This window comes from Telopea speciosissima, chromosome 8 (genome assembly GCF_018873765.1).
Source record: "Telopea speciosissima isolate NSW1024214 ecotype Mountain lineage chromosome 8, Tspe_v1, whole genome shotgun sequence".
In the NCBI taxonomy this organism is placed as follows: domain Eukaryota; kingdom Viridiplantae; phylum Streptophyta; class Magnoliopsida; order Proteales; family Proteaceae; genus Telopea; species Telopea speciosissima.
Window position 1 is genome coordinate 49,484,508 of NC_057923.1, and position 25,236 is coordinate 49,509,743.

A 25,236-nucleotide genomic window follows, 5' to 3' on the forward strand; every position below is an offset into this window, starting at 1 on the left:
TGGTGGTGAAGGCGGTGGCGATCGCTCACAAAGAGAGAATGGTGGGCCCAGAACGACCACTTTTTGTTCTGTTCGGCTCTTCCATCGTTCAGTTCAGCTACAGCGAAGAAGGTTGGGGCGCTATGCTCGCTGACATCTATTCTCGTAAAGTACTCTCTCTCTCTTCCTCTCTGTGATAATCGATTATGCCGACTGTGTTGCTTCTTTTTTCTGTTTTTCTATTTCAGAATCATGATTCACAAGACGCAATTTGTTTGTATTTTGTCTTTTTGTGTTTTTTAAGTCTTTTAAGTTATAAGTTATTTCCTTTGAATGTGTCTCTGTTTCAAGATAAATTATTGGTTTAACGATTGATGTGGGGAATTCTTTTGCTTTGTTTTGGTTTGCGGTTTGTGGTTTGTGGTGGGTTCCACAGTTCACTCTACTTCCCTCAATACATTGTCTTCTTTGAAAATTACAAACTCCTTTCAACTGCTCCACTAAATGGCGGAGGTGGAGACGGAGGCAGGTACTCAAGGTTCTGAACTGAACTCCTGAGATAAGGTTAGGAAGGGTTAATTTTTGCAGGAGATATAGGTTTTCTAATGGCTTTTGTGAAGATAACTGATTGAATTTCAGAAAAGAAAATTCCGTTCTATCCACAGAGCGCTTAATTGGGTCTAGTCGTGTTGGGTTGTTCATGTCATTGACATATTGAAAATTCATCATTTTGAAAATGAGAATGTGTAGCTTAATTGATGGACAATAGTTTCTGTCTCCTTTTTGTCATCATTTTAATATTCTTTGATGTTCTGTTTTTTAAATGGATGGCCCATATCCAGCAGCTTTTCCTATCACCACTGGACCTTTACACGAATCAGATTGATGGTATCCTAAGTCAAGTTAGGTTTAAGAGCATGGATGTGTTGAAGTAGAGGCTTTTTGTTTTTTTGGTGGGGAGGGTGTGGAGGATGTTTGGAGATGCAAGATAGGGTGTTTACCATATAAGGTTTCTTTTCTTTTCTGCACCCCCTTCCCTCCCCTCCCCTCCCCTCCCCTCCCCTGTTTCTCTGTGTGATGGAAACAAAAAAATTTGTTGATAGGTATAAGTAAGCTGTAGAGTATAATTTTTGTACAGTAATACACAAATAAAATATCATAAAGGTCCATGATAATCAATCCCATAAAATAGAATTCAACCCCTGCCCCAAGGCATAAATGTCTGGAACTGGAATTGGCGTTGAACACTGATTTTGGGATAAGGTAATGCTCTTGCAATGTTCAGATTGAAGGAAAACCAAGTACTCAACCTGTGCTGTTAATCTAACTTCTAATCTTGAGAAGGGTCATCATGATTCTCCTAGCATAGGAGACATTTTTGCACATACAAATTTATTTTTAACATGTCATTATTATCTTTGGTGTCAAAATAAGCTTGCTCGGGTGTCTATTTTTATGCTATTATTGTCCTTGGAGGTGGCATGAAATGAGCACCAATTTTGCAAATTAGGAGGGTATTTGGTTGACACTTCAAAATCTCATTAAGTTGAAGACCTAACATCAGACCAAAATCCTCCTCAAGAAATTGGTGTCTTAGACCTTGGGCTCAAATCAGTGTCTATTTTGTTGGCTTTGTTTTTAGCTATGTAGGAGGCTGTGGATATGGTTGACTAGAAGAGTCTGATCCATCTTGATTGTTGATAACGTTAATAACGCCATTGAAACTTATCTATGTATGTCGTCTATTTCTTTTACCCGTCTGATCTTCAGGGTTCTCTTTTTCCTTACATTCCTTTACTTCACTATTGCCACAAAGTCTCCATTAGTCAATTCAACTAAACCTTGCCTCAATATTTGGATTCAGCTACTCAAATCCTATGATTCTAATCTATCTATCCCCATGTCTTCTATTAAATCATAGGCCGTTAGGACTTCTCTCATTACCTTGACCCATGTTCTTTTAGTCTTCCCTCTGTCCTTTTAGTACCTTCAACTTGTGTTCTATTGCTCTCTCTGGTGCAGTTGTTGGTCTTTGATACAAACCATCTCTGTGCACTCTCTCATACTGTTACCTATACAATAAATATGTTCTTTTCTAAATCTAGCCATGTCCTACAACCCATCGGCCTCTGCATCCTCCTTTCAGTTAGCCTAATTCTTTGGACTTGTTTCTTAATTTCTAAAAATACTGTTCCATGAATTGTTTCTGATTTGCTGTCTTTTTTACATTATCCACAACCTTACCATTGCAAACCTCGGCGCAACAGTAAGGTTGCTCCATTGCGACCTAGTGGTTGCAGGTTTTTGAGTCGGGAAACAGCCTCTCCGTGAAGCAGCAGGGGTAAGGCTGCGTATATTATGACATTCCCCAGACCCTGCAGTGGCAGGAGCCTCGTGCACTGGGTATGCCCCTTTTTTATCCTCAAACTCATGCTTTCTCCCTGTCTTATTCATCCACCAGTCAACATTCCTTTTTCATCACAAATTTATCTACCTTGACTCAAATTAAACCCCTTTTTTCCTTTACTTCCCTTCTCCATATATCCTAACATGACATGTTGTCTTACCATTGCACGTATAAGCTCCAAGATTGTTATTCCTTATAGATATTACCTAATTGTTTTAAAACACTTCATTGACTTTATAATGTAGTACTGAGTTTGATTGATCAAACCAGTATCCAATACCAAGATCTTTCTATCAAAGGAAGGTTCAAATTAAGGGAATTAGGATAACAAGCAAATAGGTAAAAGGAGGGGACTGTAATGGCCTAATGGAGCTGTAATGGGGTTTGAAAGAAAGCTTAACAGTGTAATAATGGGGGAAAGGGTAGAATAAGAAAACTTAAAAATATATGATCGGCTGCTCAGAATCTCTTCAAGTTTAGATCAAGTTCATGAATAGGGAGTTAAAACATTCAATCAAAATTTGAACAGAATCTAATGACTGGATTGGGCTGGTCAGAAAACTCTAAAAAAAAAGAGGTAGTATGCAATCTTCTAGAAGGGGGGAATCCTAGTTGCAGGTTTTGAAGGTTTAGCTTACTTGTTAATTGTGAAAACTTGATTTCAGATCTCCCAAACAGTAGTACAGCAGTAGAAGATGAAGAATAATAGCCAACCATCCACCTAGGCTTCGCACCGCAAGGTGTCAATCTGATCAAACACCGATTCCGTCAAACCTTGATCAAACACAAGATTTTCTTCACAAGGAAGACAAGTTGCAGAGACAGCAACTCAGACTTTATTTAATAAAATTCGTGGGCGACAGAATGAGCCTTCTATTGCTTAAATAGATAATAAAAAGGAGTTAGAATCTGAGTAGGAAAAGTCCCCACTGATTCCAACTTAGACTAAGCCTTAAAGTCCTAACAAGCCTATTTTAAGTGAGCTAAGAGAATAAAAAACCAAACTCAGAGTTGGAATAGGAATTCCCCCTAACCAAGCTTAGTCAATACATAGCTAAGAATTAAAATTAAGAAAACTTAAATTGAACCCGACATTGGATCAACATGGACCATGGTTCAATTGAAATTTGAAACATAACCAAGACATGAAGTAAAGACCAAGTATGGGAAACAGTAAAACAGCAACAAGTTAGGCCACAACTTGGCCTCACTTCTTCTTCTTCCTACGGATGTAGGTCTTCATATCTGCATCACTTTACTTGAACTTTATCATCATTTCACTCTTGAAACTGTTGATTCTAGCAGATTTATTGTCCAACCCACTGTTTCTACCTATTCAAACAACAGCAAACTGTGATCTGGTCAGGAGAATTACATAGGTAAGTATTAAATGAATTACAGATCATATAGATCAAACCAAAGAACGAATTAGGTAACAATGTTGTAACTGTGCTGTCAGTTTAAACTTTAAACCCGTTCCTTGAGTAGATGATTAAAAGTTAATTCCACTTTAGAGGGCCGAACTTATGACCCCAACCATTAAAAGTATAATACCTTCATCGCTGAAGCATAACAAACACAAACATCTAGTTTTTCTTTCCAGCAACTATGTTTACATTTAAAGTGACTCACTTTTAATTGTGATGTGATAGGCAGACATATTGGTGCGAGGATATAGTGGTTGGAATTCAAGGCGTGCTCTCCAAGTTGTCGAACAAGTTTTTCCAAAGGTATGTATGTATGTTGAGTTCCTAACATTATCTTTATCTTCTATGTACTTTATTCTTTAAATCAAACATTCATCTTTATCTCAAAGTTCTATGGCCAGATTTGGTAGGATTTCTATTTCAATTTCGGATTGATTTCATGAAATGGTCTACAAATAGATTTTTGGTCAAGAATGAAATTGTTTTGGTTTCATCAATCTGAAATATTTCAAGAATAAGAAATTCATTTGGTAGTTCAATTTCTGAGAATGAATTCTCTATATTTCTTTGGGAGAGGGTGGTGGTAGAGGGGGCGGGCCGGGAAGGGGGTGGTGGTGGCGAGGTGGTGATGGAAATGTAGTACTGGATTTGATTGCTCAAATCAGTAGCCAAACAAGATCTTTTCACAGAGGAATAATTCCAGATTTAAGAGAAATCAAATTAAACAACATCAGATGGTAGGTTAGGGCTAAAACTGAAATAGAGTTTACCAAATAGAGATTGGAATGTACGCTGAAAATCTGAGATCAATTCGGATGGTCAGATCAACATCTATGGGTGATTCCTAGTGGCATTAGGAATAGGGGTAAAGCAGTACATTAACCACCGGAATTAGGATTCAGAGGTTGAAGAAAGATAGCAGGTTTTCAGACATAAAAATAACTTATAAACGGTAGCTTAATAGGTTCAGCAAATCAGAAATATAATCAGATCTGAAAACAGGGTTTGATAAGGCAAACGGCAAAACAGAGATTTCACTCCAGCAGCCAATCGGATGGTCAGAATTGAGTGAAACTTGAATCAAGTTCTCAACGTAGGGTTTTTGATATCTGGTTAAAGTTTCAACTTTCAATCAAATCATGTGGCTGGTTTGCTTAATCTTAAAAAACATGTAACATGTAATCTTCTAGGACCAAAGATTCTAGTTGCAGGAAAATAGAAGAATACTTACTTGTTAATGGATGGAGAAGATGATGGAAGGAAGAACAACTAGAAATTAAACACCTGGGCTTCACACCACAAGGTGGTTCGATTAGATCAAACACCAACCTACCTTGATCACACACAAGGAGTTCCTTGATCAAACACAAGGGATTTCTTCAACAGAAGAGAGCAGCAAAATCTTTTCATTCATCAAAATTCGTGCACAATGCTTGCCGCCCTTACAACCTTATGTAGAAAACTCAAAAATAGACTCAAACACTGAAAAGGAAAGGCCTATCCCAATCCTTAACTAATAAGGTATCCTAAATTGACTAGGAAAGTGAAATAATGAAGAAACAAACTCAAAACATGGCTGAACTTATAGAATCCTAATCCAGCCAACTAAAATACTTAGGCCCTGTTTGTTTAGAAGTATTTTGGTGGGGTGGGAGTTTAGGGGTGGAATAGTTGTATGAAATTTCCCACCCCTTGCCTAAGGCAATTTGTTTGTTTTTATGGGGTGGAAACTTGGATCAACAAACAATAGGTTGTCAGTTTTTACGGTTGGCCCGCGTGGCCGATGGTTTCTCCCACCCCACCCCGTTGCAAAGTCCCACCAAATATGCCGGACTTTGCAAAAATCCATGGAAATAGTTGCAGCATGAGTTAATCCACCAAAATATTCAGTTTCGACTGCCAGAGCACCGGTGTTCTCCGCAGATCCACCAAACCATAATCTCCGAGCCGTTTGAACGGGTTTGAGAAGCACCATCTCTGCTGGTGATTCTATTTCTGGAGACCAACCCATAATCTCTGCGCCAGCTGGGAACTTCGAATTATTAGATCCTTTTTCTCTTTACAATTCCCCATTGCAGATGATGGAGAAAATGGAGAACAAAAATTAAACAGTCAATTTCGAAAATTATTTTTTTATTTGGTAAATGTTTGGGACAATTGATAGTGAGATGTTAGGATTTGTACAGAGCATTTGGCGATGCTTAGAGAATATAATCGAGCATGTGCCGAGAGAAAACGGCACCAACGATTTCTTCTTCTCTCCTAAAGATCAGAGCAGAGTGGCACCAACAGTTTCTTCTTCTCTGTTAAAGATCAGCACTTTTCTTTCCCCGCCCTCTGACACCCCCACCAGTGTCCTTGCTGCTAATCTCGGCCTTCACCACAGCTCTCTTCATATCCTTCCTCCACCCTGGGGCTCCTTGCTGCCGTTGGCATGTCAACATCTCGGAATAAACCGGCCTTGAAGAGCAAAGGAATGAAAAGAAAAAAAAAAAAAAAAAAAAGAAGGGAAAATTACTGTCCCCTCCCCTATATTTCACTTTAAAGACAGTCCCCTCCCCTACATATTGAATAATGACACTTCCCTCCCTTAAAATGGAAAGATTCCATCAACCGTACCCATATTGGTTGACAGTGTTAGAAATGCAATGAAAAAGTTAATAATACCCTCAACTCTATCTTCATTCCCTTCTTTCTTCTTTCTTTCTTTCTTTCTTCCTCCTTCCTCATACAACCCCACTGGCTCCCACCCCTCTGCACCTCTGAGTGACCAAACATCGCCGCCTTCACCACCGGTATCGCCCTTGCTGACGTCAGAACACCATCGTCTACCTGTTAACATCATCAAAGTACCAATCAAAACCAAATTCAAAACCAACTAAAACATAGAAAAGAGAAATAAAAAGCGGAAGAATTACCGATAGTAGGTCATTCATGTTGGGAAGAACAATTGAAGGACGAGATAGATGTAGAAGCTTGGAATGCAAAGATCTGCAAAAAAATTGCTTGCAATAACAGCTGGGAAACAAACGTATCTGGTGGTGGAAGAACTGAACCTCTTTTACCTTTCCCAACCGGGCCCTGGTTTTCTGAACCAAAACCAGTTCTAAGGGTTTCAAAGAGAGGATCCACAGGAGAGAAGGAACGGATGTCGAATGGAGATGTTTGTGTTTCACTTTCTATTTCCAGTAATTTTTTCCTCATCTCAGAGATTGTGCAGTGACGGATCTCAAATTCTCGATCAAGGGAGAAGAAGAAGAAGCCTGTAAACGTTGTACTTTTATCAAGAATAAGAACTTTTTCCTTTTTAAAAAAAAAAATCGAATCTTTTTCCGAAAATTAGAAGGGGACTGACGTCTATGTTTGGACTTTGGACAGGCATCTCAGTGCCTAGAAGTTCAGCAATTAGAAAAAGAGACCAACACCAAGACCCAAGTTGAAAGATAGCTCCTTCGTATATATTCCTGAAGATTCAACCAAGGAAAAGAAAAATGCAGAATCAAATTCTACTTTACAGTTCCATGTTGCATGCAAAAATGATCTATGAAAGAAAAACATTTCCCCACATAGTACACTACTTTCTTGAAGAATTCTGGTTTGGTGAACAATTCTAAGATGCTGATGGAAAGGTCATTGTTAATCTGTTATAAAGATAAAGAAGTCCTGAGCCACCAAATACATTGAAACATTGAGCTTGATTAGGTTGACATACTGCTTTGTGAATTGTGACACTGTTCAAGGGGAGAAGGGTTGTGCCAGCAGCGCTGCAATCTGAGCCTGAACCTGAACCTCAGCTGCCAACCAAATTGGCAGAGGAGTCAGCATTGGACGATGAGGCGAGTTGGGATTAAAGGGTTTTGTTGATCTGCTCAAGGGCTTGTGGGGTCTGATAAGAGAGTTTCGAGAGACGTGTTGGGAGATAGAGAGACTGCCTGCATATTCCGCTCTACTGAGCCGTTGAAGAAACATCCATTGGAGAATGGCCATGCCAGCATTGTTTCTCTGAAGTACAAGAGACGTAACATGGTTTTCAAGCGGGATTTTCCAAGGGGTTGTGGGTGATTTGCAGAGAGGAAGATTACTGCCGGAGAGTATTCGAAATGGGAAGATTACCGGCAGAGTGTTCGAACGAAGAAGTTCTTCGTTTCACTTTAGTTCTCTTATTATTAGGGAGGGTAATCTTGGAATATGACACCATATAAGGGTATTTTTGGGTTTAAATGAATCTATTAAGGCTAATGTCATCACTTAACAGTGTTTTTTCACGGACTGGGTACGGTTGATAGAATCTTTCTATTTTAGGGGAGGTGAGTGTCATTATTCAATATGCAGGGGGGGGGGGGGACTGTCTTTAAAGTGAAATATAGGGGAGGGGCCAGTAATTTTCCCAAAAAAGAAAGAAACCATGCTGTGATGGAAGATTAAGGCCCATCACAAAACCGAAACCCTCTCTGCAAACCAGCCCTCTTTGCAACTACCCAGTCTTCAATCGCCTCCATCTGAAACCCTCTCTGGTTCTCTGCAACCCAGCCCTCTTCTCCTCAACCCAGCGTCTCTGCAACCTCTGCCCTTGCTGTGATGGAAGATTAAGGCCCCTGCAATGCATCTTCCCCCTTTCCGCTCTCTATCTCACTCACTCCCCATCCTCCCCTTTCCGCCTCTATTTCACTCTCTCCATCCTCAAGTCTTCACTTTCCTTTTCCCTGACCAACCAAACACTTACGTGGAACAGTAAAGTTACTTTTCCATGTCTTTTCCATTCCGGTCCTTCACCCCACCTGCAGGTGGAACCTATTATTTCCAAAATCCCACCCCACCCCCCTAAACAAACAGGATCCTTAATAACAATGACTTGCAACTTAAATTGAACCACATAGAACCGGTTCAATTGAACTAACCCAAAACAACTTAAAAATAAGTGAAGTATAAGAAACTAAGTTCTAATAAAAGCAATCCCGTATGCAGCCTTAATACCCATAGTTTAGGCCTATTACATTGAAAACCCATGGGATCAAAGGCCTAACATGTATAGAATCTGTTAAGAGATATGTAACACGATAGGGGGAGTCCCCCTATCATGGTTTCCTTTATTAGTTTATGTCTTTAATTGTTAGTTTCCTAGTCTAAGTAAGGCCTGATATAAATATATGTTGGCTGGTACGATAGAACAAACAATCTATCGCACAACCCTTTTCTCCCATTGTTCTCTCTTCTTCTCCATCCGGTTCTCTCTTCTCTCTTCTCTTTGTCAGGCACTGATTACAGGTTCTGGGATTCTTTACATGGTATCAGAGCAGTAACCAATACCTGATTCTCTCCGTGATTGCTGTTTTGAGAGTCGTCTAGGGTTTCCAGTTTGAAGAAGGGAACCCTAGTTCATAGAAGAAGAAGAACTAGGGTTCCGTATGCTAAAGACTGAAGTATTAATATTTTGATGCTGCAAAGTGTTCCCTTTATCTATCACTGATGTTACTGATCAATCTATGTTGATCGAACTTTACTAATGGTGTTAATTGAAAACCTGCGGTGTCGATTTGTTTGATGAGTGGCCGCTGCTTCCCCTTGATTATACCTGAATCGATTCCTCTTGCGTGCCATTGTCGGCTTCGTATGTTGTCCCCTTGATGGTTCTCAAAGATTTATTTGCTTAGTTAGTTACCTTTGCTGCTATTTGATGCAATCGTTTGCTGGTGATTTCCTGGTCCAAGAAAGTTGCTGTTCTTGGTAGGTTACTGAAGATGGTAATGTCCCCTTTTGGTATTTGTGTTTGCTGTTAATAAATTCCTTAGTGATTGGTATTTCGATCAATCGACCGAAGAAGATGAAGAAGATTTATATACTGCTGGTTTTGATTCCATACTTTTCGGCTCTAGTTCATGATTCAATTTCTGCCGGATTATAGCTTTCTTGGTCGAATGTTGAACAATTTCTCCTCTTGATCGAAGGATTGAAGAAGATTTACCCCTTGGTTTCCCCTTTGTTTCGGCTGGTTCAGAGCCGTTACTATCAAGAGGTAGAAGACAGTCGGGACTCTTAACTTTAGGGATCAATTCTTTGCTTTTATGAGTCTCATCATTTTCTTTTCCCATATTACCCCTAGTTGGTACCGTGAAAGCCTCCAACACCTTCTCGGTTAAGACCTTTTTTTTCAGGTTCCACTTTCACCTTGTTTTATTGCCTATTTTCCAAGTTTGCCCCCACCCTCTCTATTTGTTTTAGTGAAGTATCCTTTTACGAATGGCCTTCTTTGTTGAAGGTATTTTATGCTATCACCCTACCTTTAATTATTACCCATCCTTCTCATGTTATTTACATCTTGCCATTACGAGTTTACTGCTTCCAAGTATACCCATGGTCATTAATTTTTAACCCCTTTCATATCCTTGGCTCTTTGTCTTACCTGGTAACTCTTGAAAAATCTGGCTTATTACAATATTGCCATTGGTTCTTAAACTTTAGCCATTTGTTGATTTGGTGAGCCCATATGTGATCCAAAACGGGTTTTGGAACCCGGAATTAGGAAAGTTTTGTGTCCCTAGCACAAAGGCCAACCTCCTCCTTGTCTAGGAAATAGGCGGCTTTAGCCTCTAGCCGGTCTCATAATAACCTCAACGCGTCTTGGCCGAGGGCCTAGACACCCGAAGTGCTGTAGGCATGGTTTCAGGCAAGCATTAAGACTTTAGTTCTAATGAGCCGACTCTATAAGGCTGGCTTGCCTGCTGAGCTTTGCCTCGCCCCTCCGCATCTGCAATCTTTCGTTCTTTATCTCCGGCCTGCTTAGTGTCCTACTGGAACCGGCTTGACTTTTTTTGCTTTTCCATTGTTTGGTATATTTTCTTGGGTGCTCCCTTTAGCGCAGTCAGAATTTACCGAATTGCCAGTGGGCTTATGTTCATGGAGTAGTGATTGTGCTTGCCTACAATTTTACACTGAGGGGGAGGCGAGAAATTATTATTGGGATTTTCTTTGTTACCGTGTGGGGGTGATTGAAGATTAATTTATTGGGATCTTTTTTGTTGGTGCTCTTGCTTATAAGATTTGTTGAGATGCCCTTCCTTTGAGATGTTGCTTATTGGTCATTATTTGTTCACATGTAATGCTACACGTGAGGGGGAAATTGAAGATGTCTACTGCAAGCAATTTTATCTGAGACTTTTTCTTTTTTCGTGTTCGGGACCCAGGAGTGAGTTTGATTGTTTGTTGGAGTGCCTTCTTCGAGATGGACTTTTGTGTAGCTATTGGAGCTGTACTTTTTTGAGTTTTCGTGTAGCCATTGGAGGGTTTGGAGCTGCACCTTTATGGGCTTTGGAGCTACACTTTTATGGGCTTTTGTGTAGTCACTGGAGCTGCACTTGTATGGGCTTTTGTGTAGCCATTGGAGCTGTACCTTTATGGGCTTTTTGTAGTCATCGGAGCTGCACTTTTATGAGATTTTGTGTAACCATTGGAGTTGCACTTTTGTTTGTCTTTGTTTGAGCAGGTTACTACCCCATTTTGTTGCCTTCATTGGGAAGGACGTTTGGTGTAGCCGTTGGGAGCTGCATTTTGTTATCTTCCTTGGGAAGAGCTTTTGGTGTTGGCGTGTTGCTGTTGCTGCTTGGATTTGTTTGGGATGCTATTGTTGATGGATTTATTGATTGGAGTGCTGCTTTGAACTTGCTGGCATCTACGATTATATGTGTTCAAGACTGGTGCTACCTGTCATATCTGTTCTTGTTGGTCCAAGCCGGAGCTTTCTTCTGACATGTGTATACTCTAGCTTGAGGGGGAATGTTAAGAGGTATGTAACATGATAGGGGGAGTCCCCCTATCGTGGTTTCCTTTATTAGTTTATGTCTTTAATTGTTAGTTTCCTAGTCTAAGTAAGTTTATTGTTTTAGGCTTTAGGCTTAATTAGGTAAGAGTTATATTCCTTTTGTAATTCTGTTTTGGCCTAATATAAATATATGTTGGCTGGTGCAGTAGAACAAACAATCTATCGCACAACCCTTTTCTCCCATTGTTCTCTCTTCTTCTCCATCCAGTTCTCTCTTCTCTCTTCTCTTTGTAAGGCACTGGTTACAGGTTCTGGGATTCTTTACAGAACCCAACCCAAGGCTTATTTCCATTAAAATAAGCCCCTTTTGTTGATGTATCTGATCAGATGGTGGTGGTGGTGGTGCTGATGATGGTGGTGATGGTGATGGTTGGGGGGGGAGGTGGTGGTGAGACCATCAGGAGAAGAAGGGTGATGTTTTATTTTTAACATGAAATTATTGCTTTGCCCATCAAATTAACCTTGTGCTCAGTAAAGAGCAAGAGTGAAATCAATTTCAAATTTGAAACAGCTCCTCAGCTATATCCATTGTTCGGGAACTCGTTTCGTTTCGGTATTTCGGGCTGACCGAAATATTCGAAATTTCGGTCGAAATATTGTATTTTTCTAGTATGTTTCGGTAGGTCATTTCGGTGGGTTTTAGGCCAAGTTAAGGCCTGAAACTTCATGAAAACCCTATTTTAGGCTATATAAACACATTTAAATGTTCAAATTGCAAAAATAGTCACCCAAAATGGTGTTTTCGACACCGTGAAGTTGTAGATCGGCTTCCGGTGTCTAACATATATTTATTTCATCACAAACAAACATATTGATCATGCATTTCCCCAAAAAAAAACCAATTTTGAGAATATGGTTTTACCTGGGATAGTGGAAAGGCTTCACAAATGTGCTAAGAAGTTTGAATCTTGTGTTCTCCAAGTGGTTCCGGCATAGATGCGGCAAGGATTCAAATGGGAAGTGGAAGAATGGAGAAGAAATGAGCAAAAACCAAAAAACCAGAGCTGTTTTGAAGTCTCGTTTCGACTGAGACTGACGAAATGTGGTCTTTTATGTAAAGGGGTTTGGTGAAAAATTCGAAATCTCGCGACTTGAGATATCACGAAATTTCGAGAATTTCGCTCGAGATATTGTATTTTTTCGATTCGAAGTAGCATTTCGTTTCGAGCAGCTCGAAATTTCCGAAATCTCGATCGAGATTTCACGAGATTTTGAACTATTGATTTCTATTTCACTGAAATAGGATGCAAAAAATCAAACCAAACAATTTCCGAAATAGAAATCACCCCATGAAATTCAAATAGAATTCATACCAAATCAAGCCTATGTAATAACGTAACCATACTTTCATAGTTGTCAGTACCATTGATGATGTATTGTGAATGACTTGCTAATGGTACATGATTAATCTGGAAATAGACTTTTTCTGAACAAAATGGCCCAGTAATTTTTTTTTTTTATATTTATTGAATGGACTTGTTTTACATGTGAAATAGGCCTTACATATTCTTCATGTCAGTTGAAAGGAATTAAAAGATAACTTGGAGTATGAGTAATTATATTTGCTAGTATACTTACATACAAATTTGTAATATAAATCAAATATCCCTTGACGGTGATTATGATAATCATTTTTCTTTGTGTTTTAACTAAAGTTTTTTAAACCTGAACTGGTGGTCAAACTAAAACGGACCCTGTTCCAGTTTAAACTGAAGTTCTAAAATAAAATAAAAAATTATACAAAAAACTAAAAATAATATAAATTGGAAAAAGAAAAAACAGCAAACCAACCTGCTTTGATTCTGCTTTTTAGTTCTGTGCTCGGGCGGTTCCAATTTTGGTTTTCCTTGGTTCAGATGCCAGTTGAATCCAATCCAAAAATTATGGTTTTAATTATCTCAATTGTTATTAAAATAGACACTAATAATTGCATCTTTATTTATATTTTCACAAAAAGTTCCACTCAATGTAATTTAACAGCTAGTTTGTCCAGCAGTGGGCCAAAGGAAACTCAATGAAAGAGGACAGGTATGTGACTATATGGGCAACCAAGTCCATGCTCATCTTCCCATGACCAACTCTTGAAGCACAACTAAGCTTCCACGTATTGACCGAATCTCATTTGACTGTATACTTACTGTTGACTGTTCAGCAAGCAATGTCCTGTCTCCGTCTACCTAAGAACTTGACCTTTCAGTATCAATTCAGATGAAGGATACCTATCCAGAGGTTTTCACAAATAGCAACTCAATCGTGTATGATGGAATCATCAAAGATTTGATCTTTTCAAACTCTGTCTGTAACTCACTAGAGGCTCGGGAAACAAAGAGAAGACATGTACAAATGAGATATCCAGCAACAAGAACAAGGAAAGGGATTCAATAGAAGAACTCCCGAGCATTTGGTGATCTCAGATGTGTCCATATCAACGGAACGGGTGACTCATTATCTCAATGAATCATTTCTTTAGACAGAAGAAGATTATGGAAACACTTACTCGAAATCTCAGTTATCAGATTCCATTGTAGAAGACACCATTTTTTTCTGAAAAACTGGCTATGATAACTCTGATCCATGCATAATATCATGAAAAATAGATAAAAATTTGTGACTGCTACTTAGTATCGGTAATAGGTCTTCAAAGTTTCTAAAAGGGTGAAAATTAGATATTTTCACCCTGTCAAAGTAAGGAACCATGGCATATATGTTTGGAGCAGATTCCATTTTGAGAGATTTGAAAAAGCACTATCTCGTTGAAAGGTTCTATTCATCTTCCGTTTCTCAACGCATTTCTTTAGACAGACTCTGTTTTTTCCTCTTTTCAGATGGTAAATAGTTCTCAGAACATAGAGTGTGAATCAAACCCATGTTTGAATTGAAATTGAGATGCTGATGCAAGTTCTTCCCTTCTGAATCAGATAGATTCGTATCTGAAAGAGGTTGACAATAAGTTCTTTCAAAATTAATAAATTCCACAATTCCTTTGGCACATTGCTGGACAAATCAGTTGTCCTATACAGCTAAGTCTAAGTCCCAGTTCTGAACCAGAAAACGTTAAATCCAGCTGGACTAGGTCCCACAATACAAAAGAATCTTAGTATTTTTTAATTAACATTTTTTTGTTTGGAGAAAATTTTCTAGTCTGCCAGGTCTAGAGGATATCTCTAGACTGACACAAATATTTGCACATGGCAGGATGAAATTTTGTGGACTGATAGACCACGAGGCTCCCTGTTCGCACATCAAGTTTAAGCCCAAAACAGAGTCTGCCAAATGGAAAAAGAAAGCATTGAAAAATTGATGACTACCAAGAGGGTGAACACACTACTGAGGGGATGCATGGACATACAAGGGAGGGGTATGCCATTACATGGGAGGGTATAAGCCTGAATCTCAATGAAATTTTTTATGTGGCCACTCCAGACCAATTCTTAGCTGCACATACGGTCATAATTGCCACGTCACCCTTCCACGTGGAAAAAACTTGGGTGCCAGTCTGGAGATACCCTCTAGACCTGACACTCTAGAAAACCTTAGTTTTGGTCAGTGACTTAGGAAGTGAAAACAAATTTGGTTCACATATTCCATGAATAAAGTTTAGGAATATAACAAATATCAACCTTGTTATTTAGCAAATCAAGCTTCCTTTGTGCAGAAACAAGGAAGAAAGAAGCCATCTGAAGTCTGCGGTTATGGATTTTCCAGCATTTCCAGAAATTCTAGTCTCTCTAGGAATCCTAGTCCCCTTAGGAATCCTATTCTTAGTCTGTCAAGGAGTTCTGTTTTAGTTTTCTTTTCCCTATTTTGATTGTGATTAGTTGTCATTAGTCAGGCTGGATTAGGAATTGATAAGTCCAGTCCTGTTTTATTTATGTTGTCTTCATTTAGTCAAGTGCTAGAACTATTAGGAATTTGAGTCCACATTACATTCTAGGTCTATGTTCTGTTTTTAGAGTTCTAGTTTGGAAAGGAGTGTCAAATACTAGTCTGTTTGGATCATTCTAAGCCGTAGTTTTTCAAGTCAGTTTAAGACTGTTAGAGTCAGTTTATGAATTCTATGTATAGGTGTAGTGGCCTATGACCTCATACACGAATTTATGAAATTTTCAGTTCGGTTTTTCTGAATTTTGCTGCTGTGGATTCAGTAGCATATGTGGTGGGTTCTGGAAGAGGCTCTGGTGGATTCCAAGCCTGAGTTTTAGGTGGATTACTAACCTGGTATCTTCTATCCTTCTTTCTATCTCTTCTCTATCATTCAAGCAACTTCAGGTCAGAATTCTTATCCATACTACCTGCGGTTTTACTGTTTTATGAGAATTTCAGTGTGAGATTTATTCATAGTTTTTATTCTGGTTGCTAAACTGATTATTGGTTAGATTCTGCAATATTCTGAATTTGATTTGCATCCTTATTCTCAGATTTAAGTTTATGTTTTAAAACTTCACTCTTCTCGAATTCTACTTTTCCTAGTCGTAGTCAAATCTGTTAACTTCAAGTTCTGGTTTGCTCTACTGTTTCTGGTTTCAGTTTTCTGTTTTAATCACTGATTAAAGCCTTGATCAATTTCTGTTTAAGCCTTTAAAAGTCTTCCATCAATTATGCAAGTCTGAGATTTCCCACTTGCAGTAGAGTTCCTCCATATCTTGAAATCTGGTCATCAGAATCAAATCAAACGTTTGGAGACTTGATCAACCTATTGAACGAACCGTCGACCTAAGGTTTTGGTCAACCAGAACAGTTCTATTTGAGTTATTAAATTTTCTCTAAATATGGTTATAATTCCTTTCTCTGTGCTTCTGGAAATTTCTGCTTTTCTAATATTCAGTTCTGTTAGCAGTTAGTAACCCCATTATCTTTGCTTGGTGACTAGCTAATCTAGTGAACCCTCAAATTGTGAACTCTGGAATGAGACAGAATCTAATTGAACTGAGAACATGGGGCTTTGGGTTTGCATGTAGTGAGTGGGACATCTCTGCGCCATATGTCTCTAGTGTCTTGCTTGAAACCATGGACAGTGTAGAGAATACTTATGGCATTTTGGCATAGCCTTCGATTTCTCATTCCTGATTTTCTCGTTCTTGTTTTTTAAAAGCAATTTTGAAATGAAATTACTGTTGATACTGTTAGCTTGATGGTTTTTTATTTGAAATGGATTTTTTGCTCGAGTCACTATCTGAAGCATAAAAACTAACCCACACTGCTCTCCTCCACCAACAATGAAGACTCATTGCTGGCAATCAAATCTCAGTCATACATATGAAGAGCTATGGGATATACCACCCATATTTTAATGCCGATCTTGGCAGTCTGATATGGTTCTGTATGAGTTGTTTAAGAAACTGCAGGTTTTGCCTGATCTCTAGCCTTCTTTTCAAGGAGCATCAGCCATGGTGGTTACAAAGAATGATAGGAGGTTTGCCCGCTGCAACAGACTGTCATGAGTTGTAGACAGTGAAAATGGATGTAATTGACAACAGGGAGATGTCTCAGAATTGATGATTGAGTTATTCAGGAAGCTCCAACCACTTACCGTGCTGTCAACTGGCAGGAGGCTGATTTCTGGTGGCATGTCTGGAATCTCACACACGTGGAAGAGGCTAGGATTTCACCCTCAATCTCAAAATCGGCACTTTTTTATTAGAAGACAGAATGATGGAAACACCCTTATTTTGCACCCGTGCATTTGATTCTTTTTAACCTTATCATCTCCAATATATGTTTTGAGAACAGAAAAATGGGTCTTTATCCATTCCTGATGTCAGCTGCTTTACATTTTCATGTTTTTATAGATGAAAATCATTTCAATCTACCCATTTTAGAGTTATAATCCATTATGGGTCTCAAAAGAAAAAATGAAAAGGCCATACCAAACATTGCCTTTGTAGGCTTATCACCAGTACCATATACATGCCATAGTTGCTACTTTTCTCTTTTACTGAAATAAGAAAATATATCATACCCTCTAAAATTTACAAAATCTGTCCCAAGTTCATGAGGACTTTTATAAAGCTGCAGAACTTGGTATCAGTTCTTTTGTCTAGTCTCATTTATACAGTAGTGCAAAATAAACCAGTTTCTTTCTCTGGGCTTGATTCTCAAGCATATGGACCTGGTTTTCTGTTTCAGGCTTCCAGGTTTGTCTTACTTTAATTCATGATGCATTGTTGTTTTTGTCTTTGTTCTAGGATGCTGCTATACAACCTTCGTTGGTAATAGTTTACTTTGGGGGCAATGATTCAATGGGGCCTCACTCATCTGGCTTGGGACCTCATGTACCACTTCCAGAATATATTGAAAACATGAGAAGGATTGCAATTCATCTCAAGGTATGTTTTTGCATAATAACAACATAATCTGTTGTTACATGTTCAAGTCTGAATCACAAAGCAGTGATATGGAAAATCGACCAGGGGATTAGTGACAGGGAAGTTCTGCAGTTCTAGTTTTACTACATAAAAAATTATCCATTGGGAGGGCTTCTGCTCTGCACCACTGCTCTTTCTCCACCTGTACACCCAAGGATTGTTACAACCAATTATTCAGATTTTGTATGAACTTGGAGCATTTTGATGCTGAAGAGTCCTTTAGGTAGATTTGAAGCATAGTTGTCACGGCAACAGAGCAATCCTAGGCGTTGGAGGAGGGAAAAGAGTAAGGCAACACCAACAACGTGTCAAGGTGTCCCCTAGGCGACAAAGGTGCCCTTCTAGCAATGGACGCCTAGGCGATGCCTTGACAACTATGATCTGAAGGGTAGCTGTCTCCTACCTGAATATGGTTTTTATTCCATTTCTAACTCAAAATTTATTTGATAACCAGAGCCTTTCAGAGAAAACACGCATTATATTTCTTAGTTGCCCTCCTGTCAATGAGGCGACAATCCGTGAAAGAGATTCAAGGTGCTTTGATGCCTATTTTGCATGTCTTGTTTCACTGTCTTTCTAGAGCATTATTTTGAAGTCCTTACATCTTGGTTTGATCTGAAACCAGTTACAGTGGTATATTTAGCCCTATGGATCGAACAAATGAAGCTTGCCGAAGATACTCAGAAGCTTGTTTAGAGCTTTGTAGGGAGATGGATGTGAAGGCCATTGATCTTTGGACTGCAATTCAAAAAAGGGATGATTGGTTGACTGCTTGCTTTACGTAAGTTTCTTGTCTTTATATATACTAGTAATAGATCCTTGTTCTGTCCAACCATTGGGTGGTTCACTTTTATGGGCATTTAATTCATTGAAGGTGTATGTATCACCCTATGATGATCAAGGTTAAGTACATAGAAGATGGGGGTCCATCACCAAATGCTTCCTACATGGTCTTACATGCCAAAAATGGACTTCTATTCTGTAACATGTGACTTGGTTAGAATTATCTGATGGGACGTTGATGCAGTGTCACTTCTGTGAACCGGCTCAAACCATTTGGGAGCCCAAACGGAGATGAACAGGGTCCAAATTTAGCTTTTGGTCCAGTAGGAGGGGTTTATCTATTTACTTGGGTTATTCTTGTAAGTTGCAATTCAATTTTATATGGAAATTTTAGATTGGGATAGATATGGTTGGTGATAGAGTTTTATTTCACTTCTATTTTAGTTTTAGACTATGATTAGGGAACTTCCATTTTTTTCATTTATTTTTCTTCATATATATATATATATATGGGTGCGTTTGTTTGTAACCAGATTTTTTTACCCTCTACACAATAATGTGGTAGCATACTATAAGGGTTAATAATGTGATTTCACAAGTGTGTGTGTGTGAGAGAGAGAGAGAGAGAGAGATGCCAGGCAGGGGCGGGATACAGACAGATGGTGGTGGGGTAGTAGGGGCAAGGGGGTAGTGGTGGCTAGGTTTAAGCTCAACAAGTTCGAAGCAGTCCTTGAGCCAGAAATCGGATGCCATGATGGCAATAGGGTCGAGAACCCAGGGCTTTCCCAACTGGGTGGCCAAAGCCGCGGCAGTCGTGATTCATTCTATCCTGTGCAAAGTGGACAAGGATCGTGATGCATTCACCACTCAGTGGCAGTCAATAGAGATTGTGACTCATTCTATCCCCATGCAAAGTTGGTGAGCAAGCAATGGAGTTTTTCCCAATCCCATCTGGATTACCATTGTGGGGAAGAGGGAGGGCGAGGGAGAGGGCTGCAGCAGGGATCAATTGGGTTCGTTGGGAACAAGGGCGGGATTTAAAGTGGAGTAGATTCTTGGATTGTTGGATTTGCAGATCCGAGTTTCGGGGATGCTTGGAGACGGTTGCATAGTTCAATTGCGCCTGTCAAGATGCTGTAGCGTTTGACAACATTGTCCACTGTGTCTCCTGTGAATTGGTACTTTTGAGTCTCTGTTTTTTATTGATAAATCTGAGTGGGTTTGTTGATGCAAACTCTATTTTGTTTTACTGCATGTTCTCTAAATCCACCCATCTCTTTTGCAATCGGACTGCAATCATGGGGTGGGTACCTTGGGAACAAGATCAAGACCAGACCAGCGAGGAGACTGCTTTGGGGGCATGTCTTCATGGCGTCGAACTAGTTTGTGTTGGAGGGTGGTGGCTGAGGCGGGTTATATTGCGGCTAGATTCATTTGCATGGATTCAACTGTTGCAGAGTGGGGAGGGGGTAGGATTTTGCAGATGAGGAGGGCAGGGAAGGGAAGAATTGCAAAGGGGGTGGCCTAAATTAACCATAGGAGAAGTGCCGAGGAAAGACATACATAGCTTAGGACTTGTATCATATATGAGTTGGAATAGAACTGATTGGATTGCAAGGATCCATGTAGCTACCCCATTTAGTTGGGATCAGGCAATGTTGTTGTTGTGTTTTATTCTTCTTATTTCCACTTATTATCTAAAATGTTCACTATTGTTAGGGGTGGAAGGGGGGTCAACCAAGTCTTTTGGACAGTGGAACCTTATATGGTGAAAAGCATTTATGGACAAGGATTTAAGGGTCAGTCTCACCCCCTGATTGTTAGTGGGGAATACTGATCCAATCTGTGAAGGATCAGAGCAGGTCGAGTTGGGGGGCTGGGGGGGGGGGGGGGGGGATAATTCCTGACAGTTTGCTGATTTATTTATTTATTTTTTCTAAAAATCATGATTTTTTTTATGGGAAAATGCTGGGCACAGCGCCCTCTGTGTCTATCTCTCACTTCCCCCCTTTGAAATGACCCCCTGCCCCTCCTGTATGATGCCCCATCCTGCGCCCCCATTGATGCCGCCCCCTAGCTTACCGCACACGGGCGGTGTGCCTTATCCCTCTCCCATTTTTTATAAATAACCCAACATATTGTATATAACTGTTAGAAAGACATCCATGATACAATACTTGCAAATTTATAGACATATACAATAATAAACATGTAATTTACAATATTTACATAGTTAACAGAATGTTTTTTACATTTTTATAAACATATATAAATTTTTGTTCTTATATTTTGAAGATTACAACATCTTGCTTTTAAAGTCTGCAATGCAATTCATATAAAATTTTGGTGGATCAATGGGTTTGGATCCAAACCCTTTGGTATAGTCCAAACAGAATTTATATATAATTTTTGGATACTGGTCTCAAGAAAACATTCAGTGTAAAAGTTCTATAATGTAGTTTTTTGTAACTCGTAATGAGTGAATTATTCTTGTCTAAGACTGGTATGGATTGGGAATGGTAGCAGATGATTTTTAAACCATGCATCCATCTGAAGGGTAATAATAATGCAAACAAAAACATGCTTCGGCTATTGTGAGTTAATCATTGTAACCTAAATTAATCACTCATTTTATCTTCGATGCCAGTTGTGACTTCAGGTAACTGGTATCTGGAACACTCTATAACCTTGAAGGGTCATAACTCATGTATTGTTGAACTGTTCTTAGAAGATAACATCAACCTTCATCATATTGTCTGAAAGTCCCCTAGCTTGCATCCCTAGTTCTATCTCATTTGCTTCTTGATATGTATCATCACTCATTAGGACAGATTGCTGCCCTTGGCCTATCAGAAAACTGTGATGGCCTGATGAACGTCAGTCAACTTCTTATCTCTGTCAATTTTCAAACTTTAGGGAACCTGATAAGGGGCAATCTCAAGTGGATTACTTCTGTTGTTGCATTGGCAGATATCAGTATTTTAAATGAGGAACTATGGAGTGCATTCACATACAAGCACTTCTCTTGTTTTTATCTCCTTTTTTCTGAGATAACTGTAGGACAATGTTCAGAGGAGTAACTAGCCTGAAAAACTAATGAGTGAGAAAGGGATCCACATATAATTGCACTAGTACAGGTATATCTTTACATTGGATGTGCTCTGGCAGGTTATTTGGGACCAACAAATGTTCCCTGATAAAAAAGTGAACCCTTTGGGGTAGCCTAACATCCAGATTTCATGTTCATTGCATTAAGTATTAAGAAATGAAGTGACAAGAAGCTACAAAGTTTCTAGATTTAAGGTGGATAAATTATAAAATTGAAGACACTGTACTCATCAGTGATCTAAATAAGCTTATTAGAGGGGTGGCACTTGCAATGCTTGTGCGTACATGTTACTTCTTGTCATTTCATTCTCCCAAAGAATGGGTTTATTTATTCTCATTTATCTTTGTCAGTAATGAATAGTTTTCTATCTGCCAAGGTATCCGGCTAGGTATTTGTACAGATAATAATGGGCTTATTTAACTTTTTTTAATCCTTCTCACTAATGGGTAGTTTTGTAACCTCCAGTGAATCAGTTAGGTGTTTGTACAACTTTGATAACTATTCAAAAGAAGTTATTTTTAAATTACTGTAATACCCTTTTGAGATAGTAGAACTGTTTAATAGATAGATTGGTAGTTATGGAAATTGAAAAATGCTTTGACTTCACCATTGACAGTAGAAAGATGGGTACCCTTAATATAATAGGATAGAATAGTTGAGTTGGACTTGCTAGTGAATGCAGGGTATATAATGATACTTAAATATGAAATTCAAACTCATGACAACATGAGGCCCTCAAGGATCACTAATAAACTACTACAGTCGGGAGCCCATTTACTTGGAAATTTAGACACAAATGGAATTGTGACGCTGGTATGTTTGGTGGCAAATGAATAGTATTTTAGTTGGTAAATTAGACCCTCATGCTGAAAAAATTATCATGTTGATTAATGGTGCTGGAGCTCTAGATGGGCCCATCAGATGGTGATTTATAACCCCTAGTTTGGACTTAGGATCAAGGAGATCGGATGCTTCTTCCACACAAAATGTTACAGAAATCAGCTGTTCAGGAAATTGACCAATGTAGTTGCATTGATGATTCTGTTTAAGATTTTTCCTTTTTTAAGTTCCTTTATTTTTTTTTTCTGGGGGGGGGGGGGGAGGGGGGGTGTATGGATTAAGGCCACAAAGATTGGTGTTCCCTAAATACTAACTGATATATTGCCTAGTTTGACAGGGTATAAATGCAATCTCTATATGAATATTTTGAAATCTTCATTGTGCAAGTTTACTGATCATAAAGATATTTTTATTAACATTTCTGAATTCAAATGCAAGCATCTTCTTTATGTTTTGAAAATGGCAGGTGATATTTTCCATTTGTATTGGTATTTGTAACTGGTGGTCTTTTCATTTTTACAGAGATGGTATTCATCTTTCTTCTGAAGCAAGCAAGATAGTTGTGAAGGAGATACTAAAGGTCCTCAAGGAAGCCGAGTGGGAACCATGTTTGCACTGGAAGTCTTTGCCAACTGAATTTTCTGAGGATTCCCCATATGATATTGTTGCATTCAATGGGAAGACTACTATCAACCCTGCAGAGTGGACCTTTCATAGGAAAATACAGTGGGAGTAAAAACTGGATTGATATGTGCTTTTGTCTACACAATGGTGATTGTTGTGAGGAGTGGGAATTAAGAAAAAAAACCTTATTAGATATTTGCTCTGCAATTTTTAGGAATATATTAGAAGGATCGATTACTTTGATTAAAGGATTATGCTTAATTTATCTCTTATCTCTCATTCATCCACAGCCTGAGAAAAGCAAGCGACAGGCCCCTTCACTTTTGATGGATGTGGATAAGATGATTTTTGTTCATCATGGTTCTCTAAGTCTTGTGCATTTTGTGTTAGATTAATTGAACTTTAAGAGGAGGAGAGCAACGGACTTCCCCCCCCCCCCCAAAGATCGACGTGTCGTCATACTATCCAACGGTAACTCCGGCAAATTGGAGTCCATCCGGTGATGTTTTCTTTAATTTGAAAGAGACAGGAGGTTCAGAAGAAAAATTCTGTTGCAGTGCCTTAATCTTGCAGTTCGAGCATGAGAGTTTGACACATGGAAGATTTGACATCCAACAGTGCCGAGCTGCAGAAGAAAGAAAAAAAAAACTGGATCAATAGAGCTTGCACCGTTGGATGAAGCATCTTCCACGTGTCGAGTTCTCAGGCCCGAACTGCAGGGCACCGCAAGATGAAGGAATCGGAGAGGATTTTAATCCAAGGTTGGAGAGAGTTTCTGGAGAAAGGTTCTAGCTTCCGATCTGTCTCACTAGACACACAGGAGATAATGATTATTCTGCAATTTCATCTGATGAATACAGGACCCATTGTCTCCACTTTATAACTCACCTGGTAATTTATTCCCATCAAGGAGGTTACCGGTGGTTACAACTACTACTCAATTCCATAAACAGTAGTTGTTGATGTGGTAATGTAAGTTACATTATTACATTCTCCCACTTGACTTATATTGTTTATCAAAAAAAAAAAATTGACCTATATTGTTACATGTCAAAAACAGTTTGTTGTAAGTTCTAGACTTGGTGTATGGTCATACAGAACTTAAGGAATACCTTACATTCAAAATGAAAATTTCAACTTAGTAGTTATTGTTAACATGACACTTCATTACTATATCCCTTAGCTGTAGAATCATATCATACTGTGAGTATACATACCTTTCTTGTATACACTAAAATAAGAAACCATTATTATACATATATTGCCCCTTTGGGGATTGATTCATTCAAGGTAATACAATTAGAATTCACGATTCCTACACTTATCATGGTATCAGTCTAGGATTTGATCCTCTCTTACCTTCCTTATGGCTCTTCCTTCAGACTCCGCGGTGGTGTCTTCCACCCCTCGGGCCACCTTACCTATTTCTTCCCCTTACTTTCTCCATTCGAACAACCAGCCGGGTTCTTCTCTTGTCACCCCTCTCTTGGATGGCGACAACTACCCAACATGGCACCGGTCGATGTTGATGGCTCTTGAGGCCAAGAATAAACTCATTTTCATTGATGGTTCTCTCCCATCTCCGGATGCTTCTTTGCCCGATTTCTCCCATTGGGTTCGCTGTAACCGCATGGTGCGCTCATGGCTGGTTCACTCCACCATCTCCTCTATTGCTCATAGCATTTTGTGGATTGATTCAAGCCATACCATCTGGACTGATCTTCGGGAACATTTTTCTCCCAAGAATGCTCCTCGCATTTTTTAAATCCGCCGCACCCTATCAACACATGTTCAAGGGAACGATTCTATCTCCGCTTACTACACCACCATCAAAGGTTATCGCGATGAACTGTACTCCTATCGTTCTCTTCCAGTCTGTTCTTGTG

The 25,236-nt window shown here is 39.1% G+C and overlaps 2 protein-coding genes across 3 annotated transcripts in view; both read left to right on the plus strand.

Moving 5' to 3' along the window:
* The window catches only part of LOC122671463 (inositol 3-kinase), a 34,810-nt gene extending 16,954 nt beyond the window's left edge, over nt 1–17,856 (plus strand). Inside the window, exons 3-4 of the mRNA XM_043868683.1 lie at nt 4,039–4,116; nt 17,815–17,856. Of these exons, the coding sequence (XP_043724618.1) occupies nt 4,039–4,064 (26 nt within the window). The 3' untranslated portion in view covers nt 4,065–4,116; nt 17,815–17,856. The remainder of the gene's footprint in view (nt 1–4,038; nt 4,117–17,814) is intronic.
* On the plus strand, nt 1–23,524 carry LOC122671464 (GDSL esterase/lipase CPRD49-like). 2 transcript variants are annotated; one of them, XM_043868684.1, is made up of 6 exons: nt 1–149; nt 4,039–4,116; nt 17,815–17,955; nt 18,449–18,528; nt 18,620–18,775; nt 23,249–23,524. In XM_043868684.1, exons 1-6 carry the CDS (start codon nt 39–41, stop codon nt 23,460–23,462), a joined length of 780 nt encoding a protein of 259 aa, XP_043724619.1. In that variant the 5' UTR covers nt 1–38; the 3' UTR covers nt 23,463–23,524. The 2 variants fall into 2 exon arrangements, with proteins under 2 accessions (XP_043724619.1, XP_043724620.1); XM_043868685.1 differs by having other exon boundaries at nt 18,626–18,775.
* Nucleotides 23,525–25,236: the final 1,712 nt, after the last annotated feature.